Source organism: Solea senegalensis, linkage group LG4 (assembly GCF_019176455.1).
Source record: "Solea senegalensis isolate Sse05_10M linkage group LG4, IFAPA_SoseM_1, whole genome shotgun sequence".
Taxonomy (NCBI): domain Eukaryota; kingdom Metazoa; phylum Chordata; class Actinopteri; order Pleuronectiformes; family Soleidae; genus Solea; species Solea senegalensis.
Genome location: NC_058024.1, coordinates 23,689,755 through 23,706,720, shown reverse-complemented (window position 1 = coordinate 23,706,720; position 16,966 = coordinate 23,689,755). Strand labels below are relative to the sequence as shown.

The window sequence follows — 16,966 nt, the reverse complement described above, 5'->3', positions numbered from 1 at the left end:
CCTTCCCATTGCTGCTCTAAAGCGGTGCTCCGGTGTGTGCTCACATGTAGCTGGGCGTTCTCGAGTCAAGGCTCTGTCGTCTCGGTGTGAACCGCTGCTGGCCTCGCCGTCAGTCCGCTGAAGACCATCTGAAAATGCATCATCCCTGACACAGACACAGACAGACAGTAGAGCGGTAACGTCAATTAAACGCTCTCTGTTTTCAGACTGAACTTCCCAAGTGTTCGATCTCGTGGAGCACATGATACTCGTTAAAGCTCCAGTGTGTAACTTTAGCCGGCAAAACACTGCTGGCGATGCTACCTTCTCCAGACTTTACCCCACTTCTCAGGTGAGTCTGCAGAGCTTTCTTAAAAGGAACATTCAACATTCTTTTCAGTATCTCACTACCTAGATCCTGTTCCAGAGAATCAGGGATAATTCCTTAACCTTAAGTATGGTAGTGTCTCTGTCTTTGTGAAGCTGTTATGCTTCCGCTCCTTCCCTCCGTCAGTTGTGACGTAAAACACATCACCACGGACTCGCAAACAAATCACAAATCACTGAGAATCACACCGAGTCACGTGGAGCTGAATTTGTTTGAAAATTGTTAAAAACACACTACGGATGCATCACTTTTCACATCACAGTTTTCAATTTAGCTCTAAATTTTGCTAACCAATGAGATAAAAAGGCCAAAGCACATGAAACCTAAAGTGCACCACATTAAAGCTATAAAATAATAAAATTCCATGCAATTCAATTCAACCTTCTTTGCCATTCTTCTTATCAAAGTTCAAAATAAAGTACTAGTTAGCTTGCGAGCTATCTATTGTGCTAGTTAGCGTACAAGCTATCTATCGTGCTATTTAGCGTGCTAGTTAGCATACGAGCTATCAATCTATCTATCCATCCATCCATCAAACTTCAGGTACTCACACGCACACCCAGTCAATCATGAACAATTCTGGTAAAATGAACACATTCATTCCTGTTGGAGGTTGTTTGTTTTGTTTTCATCAGGAATGACGTGAAAACATGTGGGAAAAGGGTGATTTATACACTTTTATTTACACAGATCCTTTTGGGATAGTAATATTAGATAATAGGTAATATTCTTACTTGGGACAGTAAGAATATAGTAGCCATACTGTATATTTAGGTAAAACAGAGCAGAGTTAGTAAAAAACAAAGCCCACAGGAGCTCTGTTTTGTCCTGAAGCAAAACCATGATGCTCACTCTGACTGACTGCATTACTAAAGGAGTCTTACACAAAAATAATACACGTCTGTGTGAGATCATAGAACAGACTAAACAGGAAAAAAAAAAAAGAAGCACCAAACTCACATGTCTTGCACCACAATGTACTGATGTGGGATCAGCCCATCGACACCGTTGTGCCGGCCTTCCCACCAGTCCTCAGAGGCTCGCAGGTAGAGTAACAGAGAGGCTCCTTTCTTGAAGGAAAGCTCTCGAGGACTCCGGCCCACGTAGTCAAACTTCGCTATGGCCTCGATCTGCTCCACCTCTGCAAAACAATGATGTGTTTCCTATGTCAACTCTCAGCAGGTAAGTACAGCACATGTACAGTAATGCTGCGTGTCCTCGGGTGACTCACCTTCGTCACTCGTGTTAGGCCCAGTACCGTTGTCTACTTCATCGAGAGCCCCGGGCTCGCTGTGGGGGCTTTCACTGAATGAGAAATTAAATATAAACAGTGAAATGGCTAGAAACGAAATGTGTTCTATTCCAGTCAGGAACACCTTAGTCATGATATCATTTATTCTAATTTTGGCGTGGGTCTGCGGAAAGCCTAAGATAGAGAGAGGACTCATTCCTTCTATTCTAAGGCAGGGAGAGCAGCAGTTATAGACCATATTATATACTATATTATAAACCCACTTTAATGCACATCCATCTATCCATCTATCTTCGTTGTGGATCCCTGGCTGAGTTAATGTTAATGGCACCAAGTTATTCGGGATCGTATCTATCCATCGATCTTTCTGTTCATCCATCATATCACAGAGGAGAGCAGGCATCAAGGACACCACAGGACACTGATTCAGAGCAGATACAGCATGTGCAAAGAGGTGCCGGGGTGGAGGTGGGTCTGCCAAATGAATGCACAGAATGGAATCAGCCGAGCTGTCGGCTAATAATGTACCCGGCTGAGCTTGACATCGTGGCCCTGACTGAAGGAACGTAAATGCTCCATTTTCATTATTTGCTCCAGAAACATGTCCGTGTTGTAATTCCTAAAGCGATATTCATTATCGAAAAAGAAAAGGTTCCCTTTTAATTTAATTCTTCACTAGAATGATGCTCAGATTCGTTACACAAGCAGCTGACAGGGGTTATCTCTCAGTCAAAGAACTCATTACCAGTGAGATGGATTTTTGCAATTAAGAGACATTGTGAGACGACAGCAGCATTTCTCTTACTCAGACTGCTGACACCTGTTTAGTCTGTGTATCTTGTTCCTCATCTAACATTCATCTGTAAAAGCATCTCAACAACAATGCAGAATTAAGATGTATATGTAATTTCTGTCACTGGGGGCCTCTCCATCAAGAACAATAAAGACAAAAGACCTAGTTTGATGTCATCAGGATACAGCGTAGATTATGGGGTAGTTGTCCTGGTGTTTTCCATTTATAGCGACAGCTTCAACGACATAACGCAGAGCAAACCGCAATGACTATTTGTGATCCATTATTAACATTTTTACACAATTGGAGCTGAAATACTTGATTAACTGATTACTAAATTAATTGTCAACTACTTTGACAATCGATTAATCGGTTTGAAGCTTCTTTTCATTATCAAAACAAGATTTCTGATTGTTGCAGCTTCTTAAAAGTGAATATTTTCTTCATTACTTTGCTCCACATCACAAAGAAATCATTAAAACTGAATCACTTTGGTTTGTGGACAAAACAAGACAATCGAGAAAATCTTCATTTCCAGGTTTGACAAACACTCAACATCAACATTTTTTAACGTTTTCTGACATTTTATGGAGCAAATAATCGACAGATTAGGAAAATAATCATTAGTTGCAGCTCTATGCACAATAAATATGCACCCAATAATATAAATAGGAAATATTTTTTGCCAATGTAAATGACTCAAAACACTAAAAATAAGAACTTGTAAAAAATACTGTACTTGATTTAGCATCCAGCTGAATAATACTTAAAGAGACTATATGAGTATGTCTTTTAATCCAAGCAAGTAAGTAAGTAACTTTTATTTAGTTTTATTCAAAATAAAAATATAATAAAATAATAAAACATTTAAAATCCTCGTTCAACTAAAAGCTTGTTTATAAATCCAGGTCAGAGCAATGTAAGTAGTAAAGCGTTCCAAAGTCTAGGTGCAAACGGTCTCCTCTTGTTTTGTACTTCCTCTGAATGTATGAATGAAGAAACATGGGCATTTAAAGCTCTAAAAGTAGTCACAATGACTTTAAAATGTATCCTAAAACAAATGTAACCAGTGAAGGGATAATGCTAAAATTGGGGAGATATACGTTCTTTTGCCGGTGTGAGTTAAAAGTCTTTAAGACTATTGCAATAGTCGAGGTGAGATGAGATAAAAGCATGTAGGATCATTTGTCTATCGCTAAACCAACACTTAATGTGTTCTACACTATAAATTACAATGCACACATTACATACTGGCACATGTCGGACATCTTGTCCAGTACTCACCAGTACTCTTCCCCTCCGGCCATGCACTTTTCATACACGGGTCCCTCTAGTTCTCGTAGCGTTGGGAAAATGACCTCATGGTGGATGATAACGGTCTTAATGACCTCGTTCACGTGCGCCTGACAGGCCACAGGGTCCTGCTCGTCCGGTATGGGCATCAACGTGGGGCCAAAGCAGATCGCCAGGTTGTAGGGGTCCATCATGTTCTCATCACTGTACTGGGAAAGACTGGAGCGACAAGAAGCGGTTAAGTATCGCGATATCAGTTGTTATGTTTACGAGTTGTGACGGGACTTACTGGTTTAGGAAAGCAAACAGGTATCGCATGACGATGATCACGGGCCGCGGAAGAGTCACAACTATCTGCTGAATGTGATGAGCTCTTTCTGCTCCAGGGTCAAGCTCTAAAAACAAGAAGAGAACAAAAACAATATTGTGGAAAACTATAGTAAATAAAAGCCGTAACATTTTTTTAGATGTAATCCTGAAATGTGACTCACTGGTAGTAGATATGAGATCGAGAAAACGCTCTTTAGGGAACAGTGGGTTCTCCAGCCCCCTGAAGTAGAGCTTTAGAACGCCTGCCACTGAGTTGATGTCATGATCAGCCTGATCGTCCACCAATGGATCCTCTCCTACAGAAATAAACAAGATAGAAATCTAATGCATTATGAATCTAAAACGGGTCACATGTCCATTACAGTGTTGCATGTGACATTCAAGCTCTTTAGCTGCACTTTGGAGCTCAGCAGGAGCGACGGTGGCTTTTTGAAGTGGTTAAAAATGTGATCCAATCAATCAAATCAATCAAGAGAAATGGCCAAGAACACACAGGGACTAACCTCGCTCGAATGCATTTTTAATATCGTTGACTTCGACCTGGGAGCCCGGAACCCGAAATATACCTTGCTGCTGAAGACCTGTGGAGAAGTGAGTACGAGTAATTAACGCCACACTCGCGTATGAAACACATAATTATTCTTTCACATTTATAAAAACAGCACGGGGAGATTGAATATGAAAGCTAACAGATAAAGAGTAATCATGCTTACCATGAGGAGGATTTATTGACTAACTGGTTGAAAATGTCATTCTTTCTTGACTTTTCTTTTCAGTTTTAAGTTGGTTATTTGTTGGTTAATTGCATTTTCAGACCAATCTGACCCTTATTCACATTCACATGCGCAGCACTTCAATACAAATCATCATAGAAAGAACAGGATATCATGAACTCTCACTTGCATGACATTATAAACACAACATTTCTCTTTCAAAGAGACTATCAAACCTCCTTGTTTCTATAGTTACTTGTTTAACCCTTTAACAGCTAATCCTTAAAATGTCTGTCTGGACTTTGTTTTTGCTTATTTTAACCATAAAAAGGCCAGAAAATGTCCTGTGAGTTAGTATTTGCCCATTTGTCAAGAATAACTTCCAACATCTGGCAGTTATTTACAATTTACTGCATGCTAAACGAGTGTGTTTACAATTAAAAATGAAGAAAAACAAACGTTGTGCGTGTTAAATTTGAATTTAGAACGCTATAAAACATATTTACAATAAAACATTGTTCAGTCTTTGTCTCAATGTGTAAAAACAGGCCAAAATATGCAAACTATGAACTTTTTCCAACTTTCTCCTCTCTGATGACAAAGACGCAGATTCTCCGGCTTCCTGCTAAAGCACGGGTGAAATTACCGTAATAACCACATGTTGGCTTTAATGTGCAACCCCTGCTTTACTAGCAAACATACAAGCACTGATAACTGGGGCTTGGCTCGCTGACTGAGAGTGGCACAAAGTATGCAAATATGTAGGGACACACTATAAAGCTGTGGAAGGACGATATGAAAGCATGACACGAACATACCATACAGATTGATGTATCGAACGCAGCTCTCAACCACCACTGGTATAGGCTGCCCTGAATCCTACAGAAGCAGAGAGAATCTCGTTAACCCTTCGTAAGAATAACATAGCATATCATTGAGAACAAATAATCATCAGCTTATAGACCCTTTCATTGTATACAAATACTCCAAACCTAGCGAGAATGCGCGCGCAATTTGGGGTCAGAAAACGTCACAACAGGTAAGTGAAGAGCATTTTTACTACAGAGAAACTGCACCTTATTACATATGTATATTTATATATATATATATATATAAATATGTAAATAATTTCTTTCCTAAATAAAAGCTATCTTATGTATGTTCACGGTCGTCAACCGAATAATTCTGAATATGTTCTTTCGTTGCCAATTAAGGACCACGAACAATACCTGAATAAATTAGTACTAGCCGACGGAAGTAGTCTGGCCAGATATCCACTCTTACCTTATAGATAAACTTAGCCCGTACACATGAGAAAGTCTATGCACACCATGTTTACTTGTGAACGTGCTAGCTGGCCGGCAGCTAACTGCAAGCTAGCTACGCCCCAGACCACAACATGCGTACATTCAACCACAGAAGAAGAACTACTCTCGTTGTAGCTGCTGAGATGCAGAGCATCCACCGTGCCAGAGGGGGAGCTGTGTATCTGAGAGCTGGCCTATCTATTACGTCACTTCCAGGTACCTGGCCAATAACAGGACAGTGGGAAAGCTCTTGTTGGCTGGCCAATCACAACACAGTACACATTCTAGGGGTGTGGTTTTGGTCTGAAACAGCGCGGCTGACGAGAGCGTCAGTGAGGAGATATTTTGATCGGCTCGTTTGCAGCGATTAGGAGGTTTTTAACCATGAAAACAAGTTAATATATGTAAGTAGACCTCCATAACTAACATATATGTGCGATACAAGCATTCGATGTCACCTTTAATGCTTGGAGCCACAGACGATGTCTATTCTTTTTGACAGGGATCAGATCCTGTAGGGATTCTGAAGAACTTGCTGGTCTATTTTCAAGTAGGCAACTTATGTGTTGGACTTTGAGTGTGTTTTCTGACCCCAAACTGCGCACGTAGCTCTCAAAAAGGGTCTATAGACAGAATAAATGATTGAATTGTTTGTTTTTTTATTTGCAAAAGCAAAAGCAAGTATGTAAATGTTGCACCACTAATGAGGTTAAAACTATTTTTCACACATCGGGAATCCCAACAGGACAGAGGCACAGACATGTACGCATAAGCATCAACCGAACCACAAGTGTGACGAAGAACCCGCCCCGCTATAAGACAGAGTACCTGACTCCTGGCACGGACATTCCTCCTTCCCCTGGGCACAGAGCAGTAAGGCACGTAGACAGAGGAAGAGAAGCAACAACAACCACAACAGGTTAGTGAGAAGGACAGATTGTACAGAGAAGAAGAAAAAAAGAGGAGGCCTGGCTTGAGAGAACAGTCGAAGCATCAGTGCCTTGTGGGGTGTGAGACATGAAGGCATGGCTCAGTGGGGAGTGTGTGGGAGAGAGGGTGCTACATAAAGAGGGGAGGGAGGGAGGGAGGGAGGGGTCTGCGTAAAGCATTTCTTTGAAAGACTCTCATTTCCAAATATTTCACATATTTGCCGCCAATTGTTTTGTAAAATTAAGGATTCGTTATTTGACATTTGTTTTGTCATACTGTCATTTGTTACTCTTAACACCATAAAAGGAAACATTTGTCACAGATTTATTTTAAAATAACTACCACAAAAGTTTGAGAAACATTCAATATTATGATATTTATCTCCACTGCCGCCAGAGCACAATGTCTGCCTGTCCCGGGTCGGATTGAGGTTTCGAGTGGATGTGGCCGTGTGTTTAATTTGCATAGACTGAACACATCTGGTGAATTGCCAGACGTCAAATATAAAGTCAAATTCATTCGGTGTCTGGAGGCTGTGGGTGCTTTCGAATCCAACCACCTTTTTAACAAGTTTGCAGGTTTCTGTTTTTGAATCGGACCCTGTCTTTTTCAAACTGGAAAATTTGGAAGACAAGACAATGAGCAAGAGGAAAGTCAGCGCATGAGTGAGCCAATGTTTGCGTAAAAAAAAAAAAGAGTGGTCAAAAGGCAAAAGGAACCCCCCCCAAGGACCGCTTGTGAGACAGCTGAGCTCATGGAGAGACAAAGAGCACAGATGGGCTGATACCTGAATGAAGGCCTCCATATTGCCGTTAAACAGCTTATGGTTATAAATGGAGCGAGGTCTAGACTTCCGCATTCTCTGGGGTTTAGGGGGAAGAGTGGGGGCCTGGGGAGATGGTGGGGGTGTACGGTTGGTACATTTGTAAATAAAAAAAAAAGAATAAATAATAATGCAGTTGTAAATACATCAATGTACAGACATTTATTTACCACAACACAAAATAAATCACTTTTTTTAACCAACATTTCTGCTTATTTGCTGTCTGCTGCGAGGAAGACGATAAAATTGACTGCTTAGGATAAATGTAAAGTAAAGGTCAAGTGAATATACTACCCATAAATATGTTTGTACGAGTGTGAAATCACTTTATAAATAATTAGTTTTTTTATAACTATGGAATAAACCTTTTATATGTACTTTAGGAAAGGGCTTTGCTTTACAGAGGCAGCCATAATAATATGACTATTGGCCATTTCCACTATACAGTTGTAGCACGGCTCGACTTTTTTCAGTACCTGCTCTGTTAGCAACGGCTTCATATTAAGTATGAAGTGCGGTATGTCGTATAAATTATTTATCAATCAAACTTTAAGCAAGAAAGCAAATAAGCATATTTCTCAAAATGTCAAAAATGTAGTTCTGTTGGAGCAAAAATATACAATCGATCAAATCAAGTAAAAGCCAACCCCCCTGCATTCAATTAGTTATAAGCCTTGCCTTATCAATATTTGGCTTCTGCTGAATTACTATGTTTTGACAGAACATCCGTCTCACTGACATTTCATTTCTTAGTCGTAATATATTTTATAGATTAAACGTAGGAAGAACTCTGAGCATCACTTTCTCTAAATAGTATCCAATCCATTTCTAAAAAAAAAAACTAAGAAGGAAGTTTATTCACCCTCTTCTCACTCATCTTACCTTGTTGTTCCGTATTCAGCCCTTTCCCCTAAAAGGAAAAAAAAAACAGCAAAGGAAGAGACTAAATGAGTCTACGACTCTTTTACAATCACAGAAGTTAGCAGTACAGTTGTGTGCTGGCCAAATATACACGGCTGGCAGAAGGGGCATTATGAGAAAATGGCATCTATTCAGACAGACTCACATGGCTGCGTTTGACTCACTGCCAAGCAGCGGTCATTTAGTGGTCACCCTAGAAACAGCACAAGAGGCCCCAAAGGTCACGGCCCCTGTCTACTCACTCTGCAAAGTGAAAATGTATCCAGGGGCAACAAGAGTGGGAGGCTGCGGGAGCTGCGTCGCACACTGTGATGACTTCATATTATCATATTATCACACTGACCAGTCGCCTCCGACAAACGCACAACAACTCCAGTCATGAGGTGAGGGCAGCACAACACAACGGCATGGAACTACTTTATTTAGTCCTATGTTCATAGTGGTTTAAATAAGCAAATCACAGCATTAGCTCCTGTCTTTTGTGTGACCTTCTAGGTGCAGGTGCAAGGCACAAAATGGATGCTCAGATTTTATGCTATAACGAGTGATGTCATTTGTTAAAAAAAAAAAAAAAAGTCCTATGTGTCATAATAAGGGCAACTTGTGTATTATCATAAACAATGCATCACTGATCTTATGTGCTACTGTGTGTATATTTAGCAAATTATAAAAACTTGTAATAAACTTAACTTTCCTAAAATAATACAACTCCACACAGATAATGTTGAACTGAATATTAGTCATTCAGGCCCGAGGTATTTTTGATACAAAGCTGCATAGAGATAAATTCATTGCAGTTGTAATAAGAAATCTCCAAAGACTAGTATTGCTACTTTACTCCCATTACACTCAGACTACAATGGGCAAAAAGACAGATCCAATACTTTTCACTCCAAAGTCTCACCTTCTCCTAGTGTCTGCTTCAAAAGGTCATGCTTGGCCTGCAGTTTTACAATGAGATTGCTGCCATTCAAGTACTCCTTGTATTTCTGCACACGAGATGGATAAAAGTTAGTTGCACCGAATGCATTTTGAACGGCGGCGCGTCTGCGTTTGCCTGAGAACTCACTGTGAAGTAGAAGCCCTCAGTCTCCTGCTGATTGGCTCGCCTTTTGGCGACGCTGGCCTTGCTCATGTAGGAGTCGGAGGAAGCCGATTTGACCGACTCTGTGGACTGGCTGTGCTGAAAGGCTTCCGAGACGTCGAAGTCCTCGACGGTGAGCATGTCCTGAAGCGTCTGCACTGTGGCGTCGAGCGTCTTCCTCACCTGAAAGAAAGAGCGGCGTGAGCACAACAGAAACGGCTTTGTGATATATTACGGTACAATCGCATGAAATCCTTGTAAAATTGAAGATCGCTGGCTTGCATACATCAAAACAACAGCAAGTAAAGTATTTATACTTAAATGCATTATCACAAACAAGCTGTACGGTGTAAACAGCGCGACGCGGCCTAAGATTATACCACTGCAGGCCATTTGCACAGCAGTTTGACTGACACACCGTAAACAGAGTAATTATCTTCCTTGCATGACGCACCGCGACATGGAAGATTAACTATAACCCTGCCATGTGACGCAGACAGGAAATGGAGGGTGCCATTTCCTTAATCATGCCCCGACACATCCTAGTACAGGTCTGCATGAGTCACGGTTGCCTGGGGACTCCAGGGCAGCGGGCCAGGTAGATCCCTGCAAAGGCTTCCCATGGGAGGCAGGAAGACCCCCGCAGGTCAGCGCTAGATTACACAACATCGTAAAAACACAGACACTCAAGAGGAGGATGAGATGGGAGACAAGTGAGGGTGTTGGCTGCCAACCCCCAGTTTTAAATATAGCAAAGAACATGGAGTTAGTAGTCGCTGTAATGAGTAATACGAGAGTGATCTCCAGCAGAAAGTCCCAGTGGAGAGCAATGTGCACAGACAAGCGCATCCAATTTCAGCAAAACTCGACGAGTGCTGGGCGAGACGGACGAAATGACAAGCACACACTCCAATTGTTGTTGCCCTCAAAATATTGAAATGAGGGGAACACTGTGCAAGGGTGACAATCACACAGCTCACACAAATAAACACTGCATATTTTTGTTTGCCGAATCCGAGCAAACTAAATGTAAAAACATCAGTTTGTGGCTTCTTTGGCAAGTGGTCGATGCCAACAAATACCAGCTAATAACTACCATCACTGCAACTAACGATTATTTTATCTTCATCGATTCATCTGTCGATTATTTTCTCAATTAATCGAGTAACCGTTTGGTCCAGAAAATGCCAGAAAATGTTGATAAGTGTTTCTCAGACCTGCAAAGGATAATGTCCACCAATGTCTTGTTTTGTCCAAATCATGTTTTAATGATTTCTTTGTTACGTGGGGCAAATAAACCGGAAAATATTCACATTTAAGAAGCTGAAAAAATCAGAAAACTTGTTTTAATTCCTTAAAAACACTCAAACCGATGTCAAAGTAGTTGACGATTCATTTAGTAATCGATTCATCGAGTAACTGTTTCAGCCCTAAGAACGACTTTATTAATTCTATTGCACTAATGCCATCATTGGTATCTCTGTAGCTCTAGCAAAAAACTTACAACCTGCACATTTACACATGCATACAGAATACGATCATGGTTTTGATCTCCTCTTTTAATTACAGTATTAAATTAAATTAAACGGTTCCAATAATACTGTGGTATCGTATCACACGTAGCTCACAGAACAGTGTTTAACACTGTGCTCTTTTATGGACTATTTTACATTAAAAAAAAAATGTTATTTCCTTTTCCTGGCAGAGTAAATGTGCAGTAATATGTGTATTTTGGAATAACGGATATGTGCAGGAGTGTGTGTGTGTGTGTGTGTGTTAAATTAGGATTATGTGCAGCGGTTTCGTAGGTGCGGCTCATTTGAATGACTGTGCCGCTTTAGAAAAGTTCGCAGGAAACACCGAGATCATACAGTCATCATCATTCATCGCTCCGTCAAGAGGAGCAGATGTGTCACCGCACACAGCAAAAGACACACACACACACACACACACACACACACACACACACGGCTTTTGTTGAGTTTGTCATCCGCAAACTAATTGGCGCGTTTAAAGATCTTGGCGACTCCAGCGAAAGAGACTCCAATTCATAGCTCATGTACGTAGCTTACCAGATCCAGTCATTCCTATTTATCTCAGGAGAAAAATAAATGGCCCCCTCACCTCTTCATTCTCTATCTTCAGTGTGGCCAGGCGAGACTGCAGCTGGTGGTAGCGCATCAAGAGCTCAGTTTGAACAGGCTGCTGTGCACTCACTTGACACACCTTGGATAAAAGAAGGAACATTAGCAGAGGGATTTGAACGGCAAACATGACGAGAGAGACGTTGAATCGAGGGCTACTGTAAAACCCTTGAGACGAGCCGCTCTTACAGGCCCGTCCCTCTCCTGCGGTGACTCACCTCGTCGCCCATGTGCGGCTGATAGTCAAAGCGTGCTGGAGGACAGAAGATCTGGCTGTGCGTGTCCATAAATTTCAGCTTGTCTCCTCTGATGTCCATCGCGTCCACCGCTCCCTCCAGTAAGTCTAAGCCCTCGTGGCGAGACGTCTCCAGACTGTACTCAGCAGACAGGTAGGTTCTCATGCTGCGTGCCAAGCTTGCATGGTAACCTAAGTCACAACACTGAGGGACAAATGTAAAATAGAGACGCAAGATCGTACAAAGTTAATACAAAGATACAGCGATGGTTCATATCAATATAAGCATTTCTTTATTGACTTACATCTATCATATCGGAGACGTCGTGGATGTAGTATTTGGCCACCAGGGCATTGGTGGCTGCCAGATTGAGGAGATAATCGTTGCGAGCTTTTGTGCATTTCAGCTTGTTTTCAGAGTACTTGGCTTGTCTCTAGAGTGGGGGGGGGCAAGAAAATAGATCCCATTAAAAGCAGAACAGAAAATGGATTTCGAATGCATATTGACAGTAAACAGACTTTATCTTTTATAATCAATTTACATATTGTTACGACTCCAGACAATGTGGAAACTGAGGCGTCTTATAGCTTTCACTGTGCCACTCTCGTCCGTGAATATAGGAAGTGCTATGGCGTTTTATATATATATCTTAAATGTGAATATTTTCTAGTTTACTGTTTTTTAGCAGAAAGTAGAAAATATTCACATTTAAGAAGCTGAAATATGACAAAGTAGAAAATATTCATATTTAAGAAGCTGAAATATGACAGAAAGTAGAAAATATTCACATTTAAGAAGCTGAAATATGACGGAAAGTAGAAAATATTCACATTTAAGAAGCTGAAATATGACAAAGTAGAACATATTCACATTTAAGAAGCTGAAATATGACAGAAAGTAGAAAATATTCACATTTAAGAAGCTGAAATATGACGAAAGTAGAAAATATTCACATTTAAGAAGCTGAAATATGACAAAGTAGATAATATTCAAGAAGCTGAAATATGAGAGAAAGTAGAAAATATTCACATTTAAGAAGCTGAAATATGACAGAAAGTAGAAAATATTCACATTTAAGAAGCTGAAATTAAAAAGCTGAAATATGAGAGAAAGTAGAACATTTAAGAAGCTGACAGAAAGTAGAAAATATTCACATTTAAGAAGCTGAAAATGAAAGTAGAAAATATTCACATTTAAGAAGCTGAAAAATGACAGAAAGTAGAAAATGTTCACATTTAAGAAGCTGAAAAATGACAGAAAGTAGAAAATATTCACATTTAAGAAGGTGAAAAATGACAGAAAGTAGAAAATGACAGAAAGTATAAAATGTTCACATTTAAGAAGGTGAAAAATGACAGAATGTAGAAAATATTCACATTCAGAAGTTGATAAATGACAAAAAATAGAAAATATTCACATTTAAGAAGCTGAAAAATGACAGAAAGTAGAAAATATTCACATTTAAGAAGCTGAAAAATGACAGAAAGTAGAAAATATTCACATTAAAGAAGATGAAATATGACAAAAAGTAGAAAATATTCACATTTAAGAAGCTGAGTATCCTAATAATTTGGTGTGTTATGGAAGCATTGTGATTGGAGACGAAACAGCCAATCTAAATTTATATAGTCTCCGATTGGTTGATGTTGTGACACATTAATAACGCTGTGCCAAGTTGAGTGAGCGCTAGGGTAAAGTTGAGCGTACACAGAAGTGAGAGATTTGAGTTTGAGGGCATATGAGTAAAACTGAGTGAGAGGGGTTATTATTGCATGTTAAAATGAATAATTGCAAACATGCAAATACATGTATTGAGCATGGAATATATTTTTGTTTGCTCAAATGAAATTATGTTTGCTCGCGTATTATTTCTCTCCAAAACATATTTTTCTGTGCTGAAAATCTCACATTGCTTGGTTTGTAACAAACAGACCTTCTCCTTCATTTTCTCCATTTTCTTGACGGAGCTCCGTCGCTGTGGACGCTCGTCGTGGCCGTAGCGAAGCAGGCTGGAGCCTATGTCGTTGGCCTTGCCGATGTGCTTCTCCTCCTGCTTCTCCGCCTCCTTCAGCTTGATCTCGGCGCTGAGACTCTCCGTGTGGTACATGTGGTAGGTTTTCATCACCTGTGAGCATAAAATACATCGCATCACATCAGGAGAGGGAAAAAAAATGACTTGGATTTGTTTACAGTGCAGTCCTCTGTGTGGCTGACACTGTGGCTGATATCAATATGAATTTTTAATCTTTCTGATAGCAGCATCAATCATAACTCGGCTGCCACTATAGTATTATTCAAAGACAGAATTTCAAACTAATATTGGCGACAGAAAAAGTGATCTTTTGTCACGGTTTAGTTCAATTTAAAGTATTTCTATAATAATCCATCACTAATCCCGACACTGGTCAATATCACTTGGTCGGATTTGTGCTTCACGACAAAGAGAATGTTAAAAAAATGTAAATAAAAATCAGTGACAGCATTTTCGCCGAGTCATGTTGTGGGCTGTTTTAAATATTTATATAAGAACTATATTTGTTACACAGTTGGAGACAGCTGTAATCTTTGAAATCCCTTGAAATTAAAGCGTTAAAAGGTATAAAATGATAACTGATATCTGATCAAACAAATGATGCAACTCTCGGTCCAAATTCCAAGCGTTCTGAATGCGAACAGACAACAGCGATTCCTTCTGCTGTGTCTGTGGAAGCTGCAGACGGACATTTAATAATGGATGAATCCAAGAAAAAGGAAAATCAATATGAGTCGAGCAGTTAAGTGCTGTATAATGTTACATGTGAGAGTATTTCTCATGTGGTTCGTACCACGGCTGTATTTTTACTTCAGATCCATTTGTGATCCTCTGCACATTCAGACGTTCTTTAAATTAAGAAGGAGGATTATTTGTGTTTGAAACGATCAAAGCGAGAACAAAGATCAAATGTAGATTGTGGAATGTAGTTTGAAACGTAAAATAATGCCGCTTACAATGCAAATAGTAGTACTTCTACTAGTACTAGTAGTACTGCTTAATGATCTAATTTTTTGTTTACTTTTTATATGAAATATAGATACTCATTCATTCATTCATGAACTTTTTGTTGTGATGTAGGATTTTTTGGCTCCTTCTCAACATGGAGTGAGCTTTTATTGCTCCATTAGCTGTTTAAATATAGTTTGGTATAATGCTTTGATTGTGTAACGAGACCCTGAAGGAGGAACTGTGATTTCATTGCGCCACGTTTTGTTTCTCCGGCCAAACGATGAGGCATCGAGAGTAAACGCAGGCACGACCACTTAGACTACAGTTAATGTCAGATAAGTGTTCTGCATGTGAGTGCAGTGTGGAGCAACACACAGATGTGTGTGTGTGTGTGTGTTACAGCAGCTTATGTCTGAAGGGAGCACAGTGAATCTCTGCAGCACAGAGTGCTGACTCAGCCAGTGTGGCAAGAACCGCTCTCCAGCTCCAGCTGATGGAGAAATTCACAATGCAAATTTCCTCCTTTCCAGACCTCTGAAGAAGAAATAAATGACCTGTAAGAGGCTTGCACTTGCTGATACGGCATATCTGCCGTGTGCAGCGTCAGTGCCAGCTGCTTCTCAGGTTATCGGTTCAAGCTTAAGGGGAAATTACAGCTGGGTCAAAAAGCGCGTATTGCGAAGTCATGATCTCGACTCGCGAGGCGCCTAATTATGTTCCGTTCAAAAACGGAAGGCTCAGCGTTAGTGTTGAGTATATTCAGAGATAAAAAAAGACAAAGACATGCGTTTCACTCACAGTGTAGAGCTCGTTGGTGACTTTCACCAACTCCTCGTGCATTTGCACCCCGATGTCTTTGCTCTGCCAAGGAGGGGAAAAAAAGACAACAGTTCAACTCCAAATGAGATCAAAAATGACACATGGATAATGAAATAGGCCAAACGTCTAAACGTTTCTAACAATTACTTCCCCGCAAAATGAAACGCTTGAAGGCTGCGTCAGTTTTATTTTGTATACGTGAGGGATGTCAGCAGCAGGATTTGAAACGCTGTCATTACACTGCAGCAGAAACAGATCTAATACAGCGCACACGTGGATAAAAATAGAACTGGGCTGTAACTGCAAAGCATTTTTCCATGGAGCGGAGGCCGGAGCTCAGTTACAGCGGCCGAGAGCCTACGGTGAACTCAGCGCGTCCCGTAGGAAATAAACCAGACTGACGAAGGACGCGACCAAAACAGTGACCGCGCACTTTTTCCCATGTGACTAGAATCAAACGTGGGGAAACATCTCTTCATACAACGTTTATTTTCTGCCACACGTTTATTAGATTATTAACCAGGAGTCTGCGCTGCAGCTGAACCGGGAACGCCGCAGCTTAACGGGATTCTCGTTGTCACGACGCAAGTTAACTTCATGCAGAGGGAGACAGTTTATCTGCAGGCACTTTGGTTCTGGCTGCCTTCATGACAGTGGAGAGCCCCCTAGAGGGCATAAATTACCACAGATTCCCACTGATTCAAGATCCCAGAGGCAGATTCTGCATGGACCACGAGCACTCCGCTGTATCATGCATTAGCCATGCAGCATCAGAGCATAACCAAAGACGCAAAACACATTCTATGTCAGTAAAATGTAACACGCTTGTGTCGGCACGTTGCTGAACGAACGCCGGGTTAATGTCAATCTGGTGTGAAATGAAACGAGTAAGGAGCAGGGGCAGCGGGAGCGATAAGGTGTGAAAAGCACGGCATGACATTGAGCATGACAATACGCGGCGTGGAAGAGGT

The 16,966-nt window shown here is 40.7% G+C and overlaps 1 protein-coding gene across 3 annotated transcripts in view; it reads right to left on the bottom strand.

The window, feature by feature from the left end:
- The window catches only part of LOC122768062 (SLIT-ROBO Rho GTPase-activating protein 3-like), a 32,958-nt gene that overhangs the window by 3,257 nt on the left and 12,735 nt on the right, over positions 1-16,966 (bottom strand). Inside the window, exons 4-21 of one of the 3 annotated variants that reach the window (XM_044023753.1) lie at positions 15,975-16,037; positions 14,127-14,318; positions 12,498-12,626; positions 12,176-12,397; positions 11,938-12,039; positions 9,799-9,996; positions 9,634-9,718; positions 8,691-8,718; position 8,598; positions 7,773-7,874; positions 5,567-5,627; positions 4,539-4,616; positions 4,197-4,331; positions 3,995-4,100; positions 3,697-3,924; positions 1,599-1,672; positions 1,328-1,508; positions 2-145 (exon numbers count right to left, since the gene is read on the bottom strand). In XM_044023753.1, coding sequence (XP_043879688.1) covers positions 2-145; positions 1,328-1,508; positions 1,599-1,672; positions 3,697-3,924; positions 3,995-4,100; positions 4,197-4,331; positions 4,539-4,616; positions 5,567-5,627; positions 7,773-7,874; position 8,598; positions 8,691-8,718; positions 9,634-9,718; positions 9,799-9,996; positions 11,938-12,039; positions 12,176-12,397; positions 12,498-12,626; positions 14,127-14,318; positions 15,975-16,037 — 2,129 coding nt within the window. Of the gene's footprint in view, position 1; positions 146-1,327; positions 1,509-1,598; positions 1,673-3,696; positions 3,925-3,994; positions 4,101-4,196; positions 4,332-4,538; positions 4,617-5,566; positions 5,628-6,883; positions 6,915-7,772; positions 7,875-8,597; positions 8,599-8,690; positions 8,719-9,633; positions 9,719-9,798; positions 9,997-11,937; positions 12,040-12,175; positions 12,398-12,497; positions 12,627-14,126; positions 14,319-15,974; positions 16,038-16,966 lie in introns of those variants that run through there. The other 2 variants (XM_044023752.1, XR_006360270.1) reach the window with 2 other exon arrangements.